Genomic DNA, 14,803 nt, shown 5'->3' with positions numbered 1-14,803 from the left:
ATTGACCACTGGACACTATAGATGCATCATGCCACTTAGACGACCTCATCGAAAATCACGGAATGGATGCATCGAATGCAAGAGGCGGAGGGTGAAGGTATTCGGCCCGTCATTTGTTTCTCTCCTCTCTCGCGGATCAGCTCACCTCTTCACCCATGCAGTGCAATGAGCAACAGCCCTGTCACAATTGTCTCAAATATCAGAGCCAATGCATCTATCAGACGGACCTAGGCCAGAAGCAACGGCAAAGCCCAGTTCGTGGAAAGGATCCCACACCCACGGCTGATGCAACCGCCTCCGGTTCCGTCATTGGTGCCATGGAACTGCTCGCAGGGCCCTCCTCGCTCTATGACTTTTCTAGCACAGCGGACCTTGCATTGCAAGATCTTGAACTGATGCATCACTTCACCACGTCAGTCGCCAGGACGCTGTCCCATCGCAGCGACATCCAGGACACGTGGGCTATAGCTCTTCCCCAACACGCGTACACATGCGACTACCTTATGGACGGGCTGCTCGCATTGTCCGCATTGCATATCAATTCGGTAAATAGCGAGCCAAAACGACACGATTATGCAGGTCTCTCTACATATCATTTGCAAAGATCGCTAGTGCGCTTTAGAGAGAACCTCGCCAATATCTCAGCCGCGAACTGTGTGCCTTTGTTCGGCCTGTCTTCTCTGATGGCCATTCTGGTCTGCGCGCAATCTGCCATGGAGAACCCGTCCCATAGTAGGGAGAGCACACTTTCGCCTCTTGCCATGCTGGTGAAAATCTTTAATATGTGTCGTGGCGTTGAGACTATCCTTGCTCCTTATCGGGGGGAGATCTATCAATGTTCCTTGCGACCTTTGCTTCATGAGGATTATAGACTCGTTATCAATATATCAAGGTACTGTACATTTATCTCAGAGCCGCCGCAAATTCGCAATAGGAAAGAAGCACTAACACCTGACAAAGTGGCCATCTTCCCAATCAACCCTCATCCTCAAACGAAGAACAAACCGAACTTTCAGCCCTAGCCGACTTCATCAAAACCCAAGACCTCCCGGCCCAAGAGCAAACCATCTACTTAGACGCTCTATCAAAATTAAACACAGCCTTGCGATTCATGCGAGTTGCCAATGAACCACTTGAGCCCGGTGCCGCGTTCGTATGGCCGATCCTGTTGCAACGGGAGTTCATACCTCTCATGCAGCGACAGGCGCCGCTGGCGTTGGTCCTTACGGCGTTTTATTGTGTCGTTTTGCATCGGCTCGACGGGTATTGGTTTCTGTGCGGTTGGTGCCGTTCGCTCATTGTTGAGATCGGGGATAGCTTGGCTGAGGAGATGCAGGTGTGGATCAGGTGGCCGAGGAGGGTTTGTGGGTTGGAATGTGCTGCGTAAACCCCAGACTGTCTACTGAGAGAGAGTTGAATTAGGCAATGTGGGTTGTGTGCTGTATGTAATATAATTCTTGGGACTGTTATGGACAAGTAAATCTAGAGCTATATTATGGTTCTGATGCTTGCTATATGGTTGATAAGGGGATAGTTGAAAATACTAGTAATTAGGATCGCGACTATGAATTTGTTTGTGCAAGCTCTCTAGCTCTATGTGTCAATGTTCGTGCAGCAAATACAGGGCTCTGATGCCACTCCTAAGCAGCAGACTCTGGCTCAGGTGTGGCCAGTTGGAACACATCGGTGCATGGACAAGACGGGTTCATGCTCCTGGATTTCCCTGCTGTAAGCTTCCATATGAAAAATGGCAGTAATAAATCACAGGTTCAAAGAAATGGCAGCCGAGCATAGTCAGACTGTCGACTGGTGCAGTGTCCACAGACCGGGAGAGTGGCCACCAACCGGATGAGTGACCGCTATAGACTAAGACGATGCTCTCGACTCAATGTAACCCAATGCAAGCGCCTCGGGGATCATGCCAGTTTTGAGAGTGAGCTTCTACTTGAAGAATGTCGGGTTGCTTTCCGATGAGGCGATCAAATCATAAGCGAACCGGAATCAAATGCGATGAGGATTGAGACCCCTCCCCTTTATTCTCACGTCAACGGGTTCTTTAAATAGCGATAAAATTTTGCCCTCGGGTCCTCTCTCATATTCATTCTCTACACTCTCATCCATATCCCAGAATCTTCTCAGACCCTAAACCTTACACTTTACCGGTTAAACCCCTTAGACTCGTAGTCATCGCAAACAATCATCTCCTTCCCCACTTGCAGATAAATAAGCCATGACCACCCTTTCCGAATACCGCCTCCTCTCCCTTGACGTATACGGCACCCTCATCGACTGGGAGACCGGCGCCATAAACAACTTCCAACCTCTGGTCGAAGCCAGCGGGATCCACCGCTCTCGCGAGCAGATCCTCTCCGCATACTACGAATGCGAACGGGCCCAGCAAGCCGCCACTCCCAGCATGAAATACACCGATCTCGTTGCCGCCATTAATCCCCAGATGGCAGCCCGTTTGGGCCTTCCCGCGCCAACTCCAGAGCAAAGCGTCGCCTTTGGGCAGTCCGTGCGAGACTGGCCTGTTTTTCCGGACAATATTGACGCCCTGAAGCGGTTGCGGAAGCATTTTAAGCTGGTTTGTCTTTCCAACGTGGATGTGGGGTCTTTTAAGGGATCGAATGCGGGACCTCTGGAGGATATTCCTTTTGATCTGGTGATCACTGCTGAGGAGGTGGGGAGTTATAAGCCGGATCTGAGGAACTTTGAGTATATGCTGCGGATGGCGCAGGAGAAGTTTGGGATACCGAAGCATCAGGTTGTTCAAACCGCGCAGAGTCAGTTTCATGATCATCATGCTGCGAGGAAGATGGGGATTCGCTCGAGCTGGATTGTTAGGCCGGGTTCGGTCATGGGTAATATGAATGAGTATGTGTATGACTGGAGGTTTAACACTCTGGGGGACATGGCGGATGCATTTGAGAGAGGGCTCTAGCTATGTTAAATATCTACCCCGTTTGTGTTTGTGGATTTCTGTATATGATTGGAGAGGGGCTTCAAGTTTGTCAGAGGTCCTTTGCAATGTGAGGAATTTCTCCATTCTGCGTCGACTCTCCGTAGTTATCTTTCCGACTAACTGGAAAGTTGGATGGATAACGCAAACGCAACCATGTGTGTTTGAACAGAGAAACCAACTCCTTCGAGGGAATTTGGCCCGAAGTACTAGGCTGCTGACTGCAATCGTACTGTCGTATCCGCTCGTCGCCAAGATGCTCCAAGTAACTCTTGGTTATTTCCGCAGCCTTCCTCTATCTCAAGGGTGTGGAGTGTGTACTGCAGTGGACGAGGAATCCACTCTTCTATTCCGCAAATTGGAAGTACAGATGCCCTGATTGCCTGGGATCGGCATGGAATCTAGATGGAAAGACCCACAGATTCCGCTGAAGTCCTTGCTTCCAATTGGGTCTCGTATGGTCGTACACTAAACCTAATGTAGAGATATACTATGGCGCCAAATTCGTGGAATACCAGAGAAAATATTTCAGCGGTACGAATTCCAATGTTAAGGGACAACCCGATATTAAAGAGAAGCCATGACCGGACCCAATTCATTTCTGTCGCTATATTTCTCGAATCTTTCCACCACTTCGACCTCCTCATTCTCGATCAGTCCGCCATGAGTGACTCCGAAGGACACATCGATTTCCAACTCTACAGATATACACCGTCTGTCCCAGCGGCTGTTATATTCATCATTCTGTTCCTTGGAACAACTGCCTACCATGTATATCAGCTCGTCAAAAGCCGCTCTTGGTATTTTATTGCATTCGTCCTCGGTGGAATCTGTACGCAATTCTTGAACCCAAGCCATGGACCCGACAATGTGCTAACAAAAGCTTCCTAAAACCAAAGTTCAGATAATCGGGTATATTGCACGAGCGAAAGCCCACTCCGACACCGAAAGTGTACCTATCTATTCGATACAAACTATCCTCATCTTACTGGCACCCCCGCTCTACGCGGCGTCGATCTACATGGTTCTTGGGCGGTTGATTCGCCATCTCCGTGCTGAGGGCTATAGTATGGTACCGTTGAAATGGATGACGGGGATATTTGTGACTGGCGATGTGATTGCTTTTGTTATGCAAGCTGCAGGTATCTCTCTCCTCCTGTCGCTCTGTGTGTGTGAATTCAACACATGTTATTCAACCCTTCGAACACATAATAACCACCTAGTCTCTCCTCACAGGCGGCGGCATCATGGCCAGCGGAACAATCAGTGCCATGCACACGGGCGAACACATCACCATCGGCGGCCTCTGCGTACAACTCGTCTTCTTCACTTTCTTCCTAATCACCTCTGTCGTCTTCCACCTGCGGATCCGCGCCAGACCAACATCGCAAACAACCTCTGCCCCACCGGGTATCCTCGGTCGTGGTTGGGAATCCGTTCTGTGGGGACTGTACATTGCGAGTGTTTTGATTCTGATCAGATCGGTCTTTCGTCTGGTTGAGTATGCGCAGGGGAATGATGGGTATTTGATTAGTCATGAGGCGTTCATGTATGTGTTTGATTCGATGTTGATGTTCTTTGCTATGGTGGCGATGAATGCGTTGCATCCGTCTATGGTGTTGAGTGCGGTGGATCATAAGGGGAGACATTCGATGGAGGCTTTGAGGTCGGTGTCGCGGACGGAGTGAGGGGATTGGGTTGGTTGGTGTGCGGAGGGAGGAACCTGGGAGCAGGGAAAGAGGTATATCGGCCAAGATGCACTTGCCTCCTGGTTGTTTGGTACTAGTAGCCTGTTGAACTGACCATGAGGCCCTATTTTGTTTGTTCTTGTATACCATACAATTCAAGGTAGCAGATCGGAGGCTAATGTACTGAAGGTTATACTATAGAACTTTATCGTACTGTTATGTCGTCAATTCCAGATCCATTTCAAATTCAATCGTCCTTGCAGGTTACACGGCCAGCGATTACTTCCAAGACTGACTTTTCATCCTTCCATCAATCATCGAGCGCGATGAAGCGAATCCTGGTTCTTCCCCGCTTTCCCCTCCCGACTGCAACAGATGAGTATATCTATATATAGGTGCAGTCTACCTACGTTCTCTTCTATTCAATCCCTACCTCTGAACCAGACAATATGCTTCGTCGCACTGCTATCGTCACCGGCTCCGCTCGCGGAATGTACGTTCTCCACCTTAAATCCAGCCCATACTAACTCTCCCAGCGGCAAAGCCATCGCCCAGCGCCTCGTCCAAGATGGCTACTCCGTCTGCGTCAACGACATTCCCTCCTCAGCGACCGAAATCCACTCCGTCGTCGACGAACTCAACAACCTCCCTCATCCTCCTCCTACCACTACCACTACGCAGACCTCCACGCCACCTCCATCTCCCCGCCCCCGAGCCATCGGCATCCCCGCCGACGTAACCTCCCCCGACGCCGTATCGACCCTCATCCAAGAAACCGTCCACCAACTCGGCCCCCTCACACTCATGATCGCCAACGCCGGGATCGCCCAAGTGAAACCCCTTCTCTCCTGCACGCCCGCCGACATCGACCGCGTCTTCTCCGTCAACTTCACCGGCGTGTTTAACTGCTACGTCGCCGCCGCCCGCCAGATGATCGCACAGGGCGATCCCCACGCCGCGGCCGGTGTAGGGGTGTATAAGATCCTCGGCGCGGCGTCCATCGTCGCGCATAAACCCTTCGCGACGCTGGGGATTTACTCCGCGAGTAAGTTCGCCGTGCGTGGCTTGACGCAGGCGTTTGCGATGGAGATGGCGGGCCATCAGATCACGGTGAATGCGTATGCGCCGGGCATCGTGGATACGAATATGTGGGAGGAGATCGATGCCGGACTAGGTGCGATCCAGGGCCGGGGGAAGGGCGAGAGTTTGAGGCTGTATTCGGATCGGAATGTTGCGTTGGGGCGGACGAGTCGGCCGGAGGATGTGGCTGGGCTGGTGGGTGGGTTTTTGGCGAGCGAGGATTCGGATTATGTGACGGGGCAGACGATGGTGGTGGATGGGGGGGTGGTTTTTACTTAGTGGATATTGACCCCTTTGTCTTTCAATCCTTTAACCAATCTATATCGTGGCAGCCTAGCGGATGAACGAAATGACTGGACTCAGACTACGCAGACCCACTGTACTACGCGATAACCTCAATGGCCAAGCTTTCGTGTGTCCCGTTATTGGAGCCCCTGATGTCTCGGTGGGATGCTTAGCTTTGCTGTGATGGGTTAGGCAGGGTCTGTTTCTGTCGTACTTGTCTGACTTGAAGTCTGGCTGGGACTGCGCAGCCACGATGGGTGGTGTTGGATGTTTCAGTTGGGTTTATTTTTATCTGTTCATTTTTTTCCCCTGGGGACTTGCTCAAGTTGTAAAGCATAGGGGTGACATCCAACATACGGAGGACAAAGAGAATAACTGTAGTTGAAACAATCTGTTCCTGTCCTGTCAGTTGCATTGCATGGAGAATTTTTCAAAGCTTGGTTCGTGCCAGTCTCCACCCAGCGCCGATCGCCTGTCGCTGGCGGGATCCGAGGACACCGTAGGCAACCACAATTGCCCTTTTGAAGGGATTTCATTTGTCGCAGATGGAAGGGAATGGTGAGTTTATACGAGGTAGAGGAATACTCCGAGTGGAACAGAATATTCATAGGACAGATGTTTGTGGTGAGCAAACCTACAGATTCAATCAGATATACTCCGTCAGCCTCTCGCACGTTTTCCCCGGATCGCTTTGATTCATTTGAGTCTAGTCCTGTCTGTGTAACAGAGCTGACTCCGTTGTTATATAGGGTTGGTCTGGCCCGCCTTTCTTCCTTTGGTCGGATTTCTTTCACTCCTTTCATCCACTACCACCTCCTACCGATCGACTCGATCGATGGCAGACACAAAATACTCTCGTTAACTTCTTTCTACTTATCACGCTCTTTCTACGATCAATATGCTACCACGCTTTCTTTCTCTGACCAGCATCGCGCTGACTCTGACCACCTCCGCTGCCAAATCTCTCCCTCGTCTCGACATTCTCGACCAGGCACCTATCGTCCAGCCTTCTCCTCATGAAGTCATTCTTCCCTGTGCGAAGTGCGCGTTCTCTGAAGACTCCAAGTGCTCCGAGGTCATCGATCGAGACAGCTACCTAGTTTGTTCATCCGGACCTATTCTTCCCTCAATGACTGACCACTTCAGACAATCAACTTTTCCACTGAAAACAACACCCTCCTCGCCAACCAGGATGCCATCTTCCCCTCCGCCCTACCCTTGGAGATCTCTGCCATCCGACACTCCGGATCCGGTCAAGACGAGCAAGTCAGACTGTCGTACGCGCTGGAAACTAGACCGATTCCTCGCTCGCCGGACGCTGAACTGGGAGATGTGTACCTGCTGAAGTTGAAGCTCCTGGATGCGTTCGGTCGACGGGCAAGCGATCATGTCATTATGGTCGGATTGACTACTTCTAGATCTCCGTCTGAGTCCAGACCTGAGTCTGACTCCCTCACAATCACCGAACTCAGCACCTCCCCTCTCCCTCCTCTTCCTCCTCCTCATCATCACCACCACTCCCGTCCTCATCCCAACGATAACATCAACACCGCTCAATCCTGGCTTCATGCCATCAAAACCACCACGAAAGAATACATCCACCTTCTTGTTCATCCTTACCCCCCTCCTCCCCCTAGCCATCGCCACTATCATCAGTACCCGTCTAACTCCACCTCACCTTCTACCTCTAATTCCCAAGACAACGCCAACGCCAACGATGACAAAAGTCCCGACTCCAAGTCCAAAGACCCCCACCGCACTCTTCCCCACCACAACTATCGAAGCCACCACCCCTCGTGGCACGGACACGGTCTCCATCGGGGTTTTGGACGGATTGTCAAGCCCGTCCTGTTGCCTGCTGTGTTGGGCGCCGCGGCGGGTGTGATGGCTTGTGTGGTGGGGTTTGTTGTTGGGAGGGTTGTTATTTGCGTTTATCGGTGCGTAAGGGGGAGGATGGCTAGAGGGAAAGATAAAGGTGAGGTTATGGGTATGAGTATCGGAATGGGTATGGATATGGGAAATGGCAGGATGGTGCGGGTTCCGGTTGTTCTGAGGCAGGGGGTTGATCTTGATGGGTATGGTCGTGGTGATGCGGGAGAGAGGGAGAGGTTGTTGAGGGAGTTTGTTATCAAGGATGAGGATGATGTTGAGGATGAGAGGTGGGGAGTTTAGAGTTGAGATACGTTGAGTTTGTTTGTTCTTTTGAGATGTTGAGGTTGAAGATCGAGTCAGTCGTTATGATCATTCTGTCTGCATACTGCACATGTCCATCCCACGATTATTCCACTTCATAATGTACCCTTCCAATCAAATCCTTTGAAGCACACTGTCCAAAATACCTTCAAGGTAGAAGAAACTCAAGATTAGTCAAGAACCCCTCCCCCTCGCCAATCTCCCAACTACATCCCCCACCCTCTCCTCATCCACCTCCCTCCCCAACAACCACCCCATATTCCTCACCACATCCCCCAAAAACCTTCCCGACTGCCTCAACCCAGGAAAATAAAAAAAGAACCCATGCGGCATCCCCCCATACACATCCACCCTGGTCTGCACCCCCATCTCCCTCGCCACAGCCTCATACACAAGCCCATCATCCCGCAACGGATCCATCCCGGCAACTTGGACATACAGCGGCGGCAACGCCGGAAAGGCACAGAGATCGACGAACGGCGAGAATGCCGAACTCGTCGGATCCACGCGCAGTAGACTCTGCAGGTACACGAGATCCTGGTACGACAGACACGGGGCGTCTGCGTTCTGGGTCCGTGAGATCCACCCGCTCAGCGCTTCCTCTGGGATAGTCTCGCCGTTCGAGGGCACTGTGATTGGGATCGCAGTCCAAAGGCCGGTTATTGGCGAAGGGAGGTTCTCGACGATCGAGCGATGCGTGACTGAGATCGCGAGGTTTCCGCCTGCTGAGACCCCGCCGACGATGAATCCCTTTGTGAGGTTTGCGTTGAGATGGGCCGCGTTGCGAGGGTCGCTGAGCCAGCGGATCCCGTCCCATGCGTCGTTTTGGGCTGTTGGGAAGGGGTGTCCGGGGGCGAGGCGGTAGGAGAGTGATGCGACGGTTACGTTGTAGAGGGTTGCGAAGGCGCGCGCGAAAGTGGTCATTTGGAGGTTCGAGCCGACGACGAAGCCGCCGCCGTGGAAGAGGGCGATTAGGGGGGTCAGGCTTTCTGGGTCTGAATCATTCTCTTCATCTTCGGTCTCAGCGGAACTGGAATCCTTGAGAGGTCTGCAGATTCGAATCGAGCTCTCAGTGCCATCGCTCATGGGGATCGTGATCACGGTCTCGTTGATCCCATCGGATGGCAAGGCGTTGAATGTCGCTGTTTCGATCTTTTGGTTCTGTGCGCGGAGCTGCATGATTGGGGTGTTGACGTAGTTGGATTCGGGGAGGGGGTTGGCGTGGAGGTACTATTTAATTGTTAGTTGGTCTCTCTTGCGTAGGGTAGGCCGTTTGGGTGGAGAATCTGCGATGTAGGAGACAGACAAGGTCCAGCTCGGGGTCGATGGTTCCCCAGGAGAGGAGGGAGTTGATGCTTGTGAGTTGCATTTTGCGAGGTTGGTGGATGTTGAATGGATGTGGAGTGTGTAGGAGAAAGGAGTAGATGAAGGTTAGTAGGTGGTGAAGGAAGAGGGAATGGTGGTCGAGATGGGACATGAACAGGTGATGTAGTGAGAAGTTGCCTGAATGAAGCCAGTGAATGCTTAGGTTCTTGGTTGGTTGAGCAGGAAATTATTGGCACCAGTGAATGTACACCTACCCAGACCAGAAAATGTTGGCTCTGTATGTATCTATGTCACTATACATATCTGTTTTTCGTAACTTTCCTGTTATAAAAATTGCCACTTTACTCAGAACACTTAGAGACTTACTTAGTAGATAATCATTATCACAATTCATCGCTCAGTAAGCACAAGATAAATACTTAGTCAATACTCACTAAGTACTTACTGAGTGATGAATCAAAAGTTCTACTATACTTATTTTCTGTTTGTTTTATACAGGTAGTTTAACTGCTATAATAGATAAATAACTTTTCAGATTTTTTAAATTATTAAATTAAGTCTAGTTATCTAATATTAAATATTATTAAGATATAGATTTATTCTCAATTTATTTATCCGTTTTTCTAACTAGAAACTTAAAAAAAGCTTTATAAATTGAGATATTAGATGGAGATTAGGCAGTCAAATGCAGCTCTAAGAAACTAGAAATATTAGTAGAAACTCTCTATAAACTAACTTATATATTTACTGGTTAAATATCTTAAGAGCTTAATTATAATCTAACTCTATCTTTAAGAGAACAGCTTATTTTATCTCTTTATTATTATAGTTATTAAGATTAATCACGCATATAAATCTCTCCGCTCAAATTTAATGCATATTAATTCAATAGCCTGGATCATAACAGGATGAAGAGTAAAAAGAGTATAAGCGCCATATTTATAACATTGTATTTGTTCCTTGTTTCTGATTTTTACATCAATATTAAAATGTGACTTCTGATAATCTAGGTGCAAAATATTGAGAAGACTGAAGGCTTCACCCGAAGCTACCGGAGCGTAGGCGTCAAAGCGGTAAGCCCGCTGGTGCTGCAGTAGATAAGCACCGACATATACAGGCTGTTGTATGTTTTTCTTTTTGCCAATTTGTTCTTGTTCAATCAAGATAGGAGGACATTTGAGGTTGTGTGTGGTATATGTACCTATAGTAGGTCCGCCGCTTGTGTAGCCAGAACAAAAAAACTGCCGGTTGGTCTTGGCTACGAAGTACATTGAATAGTAGTAGTGTAGGTACCAGGCAATAATAATTGATGACTAGACGGTATTATGTTCGCATTGCCTTCCTATTTATTACTCCTGAAAACAAACAATAACTTGAATACGATAGCAGCTGCTAAGGACGAGCAATGGATTATGTATATGATCCTTCCAGCAGCATCCACTCTAAACTCTGAGGATACTCTACCTTCATATGAGGCAGAGAGGAGAGGAAGAGAAGCAGTCGTCTTATTGCTCAAAGTAACCTTCCCCTTCAGTATCGCGCCTCTCCGTTGATATCAAATTTCGATAGTTCTCATCTCGTGCGACGACTCTTTGTCCAATACTCATTCATATACGATCCGGAAATTGAATATATGGTCTCATTCCTTTTGGTTGTAGAGCATCATATGCTTATGTTGTAGTATGATACGCAGTTAGCGGCGATGCCACTTTGGGTGGGTGATGGGCCTGTAGCAGTTGTGGATGTAGCTGTGACTGATGTGATTGTTGCGGAGGGAGAGGTCGAGGACTCTGGAATCATTGTCAACGGCGTGGGCTGATACTTGATGTGAGTAGATGATAACTGCTAGGGATTGTTATACCTGAAGGGCCAACGCAGAAGTAGGCCTTTTGCCAAAGAGTTGTGCAAGTGGCTCCAGTGGCCGGATTCCAGGAGTAGAATTGGTCTTTGGTGATGTGGAATTTATGGGCAATCGTCTGGCAGTCATCGCCCTCGGTTACCCAGTACCACTTGTTACCTAGATCGAGGACTAAAGTCAGAACATTGTTCAAGGACATCCTGTATGACCAGACGGGAGTAATAAACGCACAGGTGGATGGAATGCCGGTTTGCTGTGGCTGGTGGCCTGGCGCGCTTGATGGCCCAGTGCTTGTTATAGGGATCGAAGAGGACATGGCCCCAACACAGACAAAATAGCTGGGCTCAAGTCCCCCGCACCCGGTAGAGATTGAACTATATTCTGTTAGAGAAAGCTATGTTTGTGCATAGTAAAGGGGACCCACGGATTCCAAGAGTAAAATTGTTCTAATGTAAAAGTCATGAATTTGTCCTGGATGATATAGCAAGTATCATCACTTCTGACTAGGTAATATTTGCTGCAGCCAGAATCGATGCCACTCTGCGTCGGGGCTGCCGTACCAGAGTATGTCAGAGTACCAGCTGGCGTTGGATTAGGAGCAGTGGTGCTGGATGAGGAGCCAATATCCTCAGGGCCCGCAACACAGTAGCTCGAGCCACGGGTCAGAGTACATGAGGGTGGTACAGAGGGATTCTAGACAGATTCAGCCATTTGCCCTGAACCAAAATATGAGAAGTTACTATTGACATACCCAGGTTCGGAACTGGGTCTTTGTAATTCCAAAATAGTCCTCAATGGCCTCGCAGGTGTCATCGTAGCCGATGTCGACCCAAAACTCGCACCCATCGACTACACTTGGATCTGTAAATCCAGTGGCCGAATCGCCGTTTTTCCATTCGTGCTGGAATGCGGCGGCAGCAGACAGACCCAGGAACAGAACTGGAAGAAGACTTGGTTTGATCATATTGTAAAAAAGTAATGGCTGTATTCCTTGGACAAGCCCGCAGATCTTCCGGGCTTAAGGAAGTTGAAAAGCACGGGTTACTGTCGGTGAAGCAGAACTTCGGCAGACTTGCTGTGCAAGGGTACTCCGGAGTAATTTCCGACTACTCCAGAGTAAACCTTCTAACTGAGGCTTGGATCTAAAAGTCAATAGTGTTCTTTCACTCGGCCCAAAAATTCGGAGGGTCTCCGGATAATCCCTGCAGTCCCATTGATAATGGGCTTGTAACACCTTTTACAATCGGTTCAGATCCACTACGTCGGAGATTGATCAGGGCTAATGTTGGCATATGCACGATGTTGTACCATGTTACTATGCGACAATAAAAAGACAAAATCGTATGATTCGTACTGTACGTTAGATGTGTCATCGTCAGCATCGCTCTCATCCACTTCTGCGCCCTCCTCAGACACGAAAACCCGAAGTAATGGTTTAGGAACACCATCCCCATCCTCCTTATCCCAATGCTCCTCGTCGTCGTTAGAATGCAAGTCTAATGTGGCTCCTCTTGACTCCAGCAGGCCGACTATATTCTGATCGCCCTTCATCTTGGCGGCGAAAAGCGCAGAGTGGGCATATTCTTGCACGTTAAAGCCGTTGTTTAGAAGAAATCTAATCATAGACTCATCCTCTCGTAGAACAGCCAGTTTCAAAGCGCTTGCCTGGGGCCCCACGCTGTACTCTAGCAACAAAGAAATAATCTCTCGTTGGCCATCGTCAACTGCTCGATACAATGGCGACGGGCTATATAGCTCTGCATTAGCACCCCGCTCCAGCAAGAGCCTGACCAGTCCAGTGTGCCCCCGTTTAACAGCAAGGAATAGAGGAGGTGGATCATGTCTGATTTGTAGCCAACGTATTTGAGGGAATCTTGGTCCAGGCCCTTGAGTCCGATGCCTTCCGCGGTAGAAGTTAACCTGCGCACCATTGTCAAGTAGAACAGACACAATATCTTCATATCCATGATCAATAGCGATAAATAGGGCCCTTTGCACATTCACAACATCTACAATGCTGCAGCCCTGATTATATAGTGGGTGAGTCGCAATGTCAACCCAGTAGGAATCTAGGAAAAAGTCCCTTTCATCGTCTATCCAATCCTCTTCGTTTTCGTCTTCGTCTTTGTCTTCCAGTTCCACCTCCGGTGACAATATGCCCCGGGACTCCGACTGGAATGGAGGAGATCGGTACTTTCCAATGGAAGCTCGTAGGCTGTTCATCAAATATTTTATTCCAGTGATATTTTTGTGTTCTGCAGCGAAAGAGAGGGCGGACGCATGATGGTAGCGGCTATTGAAGTAATAGAGAAAAGAAATAAGCGCGTAGTATATGTGACGATTGGCTCTGATTAAGGAATAGACATCTTTTTGACCAGGGAGATAGGATGCAACGATATGTAGCGCTTCATTGGGGAGTAGGGTAAGCTTCATCTCGTTGTGGTGGTTTACGACTAGGAGGATTGGATTGTAACCAATACTTAACTTTCTCATATTTCTTGGCACTTTAGCGTACCAAGAATTTGTCCCCACTAAGTATGTAACCGACCCCTCCGGAAACAAAAATATACGTTCTTTCTGGACGGGTTCAACGTACAGAGAGCCTTAAGGACTGTTTGCCGTTAACTTAGAAATGAGCTAATGACCAAGCAAGGCAGGTGACCTGCATGGTGGATGTTGGATGCCTGAGCTGCAAGGCATTTCCGTTTGCTTCCCCCTCCACCCATGTCGTGGAAGTCATCTTGAAGATTGTATCAAGTATCATCGCTCTATAGACGTTCTAGGCGCCGGGAGGCCGCAATGGTCAAAGCGATGACAGACTTGAACGGATGGATATCTCAAGTAAGGCTAATAATTGAGTTGGTTAATTGGTAATGTAGGATCAAAGTCTTCCATGATGTTGTCTTCGTAAAAGGTGCCTTTGAGGGGTAAGCAAACGGCGATATGCTTGGCAGCTTGCCTCAGGCATTCAATCGCCTACAACTTAGGGGCTTGACCGCTTGAGCATAGCCGATCCAATCAACTAATGTCTGGAACCTGGGCAAACGATTATGCTATGGGGATGGTTGTGCTTCTTGGGGGTGCGTTTCTGGTCTAATTCAAGGCATAGTCCCATCTTATGGAGTAGAATGGCAGTGTGATAATCCGCTACAATATACTCACCTCATGCCATGTTATTCAATCCAATCTAGCTTTTACTGTCCGAGTTGAGACTCTAGGAGAATGAGAATATAGATCGTTTGCGGCCAGAAGAATTCTCCCCTCTTATATCACTAATTCCATACATGCACCACCTTCTCCGAACTCATCGCCGATTCCAATCTCCACCTGACCAACCAAACAACCCCTCAAAACCAAAACGCAAGGAACGCCATCAACAAACCTAAACCCATCTATACTTAGACCACGATC

At 49.0% G+C, this 14,803-nt stretch overlaps 8 protein-coding genes across 8 annotated transcripts; 5 read left to right on the top strand and 3 right to left on the bottom strand.

The window, feature by feature from the left end:
* Positions 1-155: 155 nt before the first annotated feature.
* LDX57_012807 (uncharacterized protein) lies at positions 156-1,387 on the top strand (the record flags this gene model as incomplete). Its single annotated transcript, XM_046094557.1, has 2 exons — positions 156-892; positions 961-1,387. 2 exons carry the CDS (start codon positions 156-158, stop codon positions 1,385-1,387), a joined length of 1,164 nt encoding a protein of 387 aa, XP_045950536.1.
* Positions 1,388-2,230: 843 nt separating this feature from the next.
* LDX57_012806 (uncharacterized protein) lies at positions 2,231-2,944 on the top strand (the record flags this gene model as incomplete). The annotated part of the gene is made up of 1 exon (XM_046094556.1): positions 2,231-2,944. One exon carries the CDS (start codon positions 2,231-2,233, stop codon positions 2,942-2,944), a length of 714 nt encoding a protein of 237 aa, XP_045950535.1.
* A 1,265-nt stretch (positions 2,945-4,209) lies between these two features.
* Positions 4,210-4,650, top strand: LDX57_012805 (uncharacterized protein; the record flags this gene model as incomplete). The annotated part of the gene is made up of 1 exon (XM_046094555.1): positions 4,210-4,650. One exon carries the CDS (start codon positions 4,210-4,212, stop codon positions 4,648-4,650), a length of 441 nt encoding a protein of 146 aa, XP_045950534.1.
* A 449-nt stretch (positions 4,651-5,099) lies between these two features.
* LDX57_012804 (uncharacterized protein) lies at positions 5,100-6,009 on the top strand (the record flags this gene model as incomplete). Its single annotated transcript, XM_046094554.1, has 2 exons — positions 5,100-5,143; positions 5,187-6,009. The coding sequence occupies 2 exons, from the start codon at positions 5,100-5,102 to the stop codon at positions 6,007-6,009; spliced, it is 867 nt and encodes a 288-aa protein (XP_045950533.1).
* A 904-nt stretch (positions 6,010-6,913) lies between these two features.
* On the top strand, positions 6,914-8,187 carry LDX57_012803 (uncharacterized protein; the record flags this gene model as incomplete). The annotated part of the gene is made up of 2 exons (XM_046094553.1): positions 6,914-7,114; positions 7,162-8,187. 2 exons carry the CDS (start codon positions 6,914-6,916, stop codon positions 8,185-8,187), a joined length of 1,227 nt encoding a protein of 408 aa, XP_045950532.1.
* Positions 8,188-8,382: 195 nt separating this feature from the next.
* On the bottom strand, positions 8,383-9,577 carry LDX57_012802 (alpha/beta hydrolase; the record flags this gene model as incomplete). Its single annotated transcript, XM_046094552.1, has 2 exons — positions 8,383-9,438; positions 9,515-9,577. The coding sequence occupies 2 exons, from the start codon at positions 9,575-9,577 to the stop codon at positions 8,383-8,385; spliced, it is 1,119 nt and encodes a 372-aa protein (XP_045950531.1).
* Positions 9,578-11,623: 2,046 nt separating this feature from the next.
* Positions 11,624-12,356, bottom strand: LDX57_012801 (LysM peptidoglycan-binding domain-containing protein; the record flags this gene model as incomplete). The annotated part of the gene is made up of 3 exons (XM_046094551.1): positions 11,624-11,766; positions 11,817-12,085; positions 12,144-12,356. Coding segments are annotated over 3 exons (625 nt in total), but the record flags the coding sequence as incomplete, so codon positions are not given.
* A 293-nt stretch (positions 12,357-12,649) lies between these two features.
* Positions 12,650-13,323, bottom strand: LDX57_012800 (uncharacterized protein; the record flags this gene model as incomplete). Its single annotated transcript, XM_046094550.1, has 2 exons — positions 12,650-13,139; positions 13,184-13,323. 2 exons carry the CDS (start codon positions 13,321-13,323, stop codon positions 12,650-12,652), a joined length of 630 nt encoding a protein of 209 aa, XP_045950529.1.
* Positions 13,324-14,803: the final 1,480 nt, after the last annotated feature.

Source organism: Aspergillus melleus (genome assembly GCF_016097325.1).
Source record: "Aspergillus melleus strain CBS 546.65 chromosome Unknown contig9, whole genome shotgun sequence".
NCBI classification, from domain to species: Eukaryota; Fungi; Ascomycota; class Eurotiomycetes; order Eurotiales; family Aspergillaceae; genus Aspergillus; species Aspergillus melleus.
This window is presented reverse-complemented; position numbering and strand designations above follow the sequence as displayed.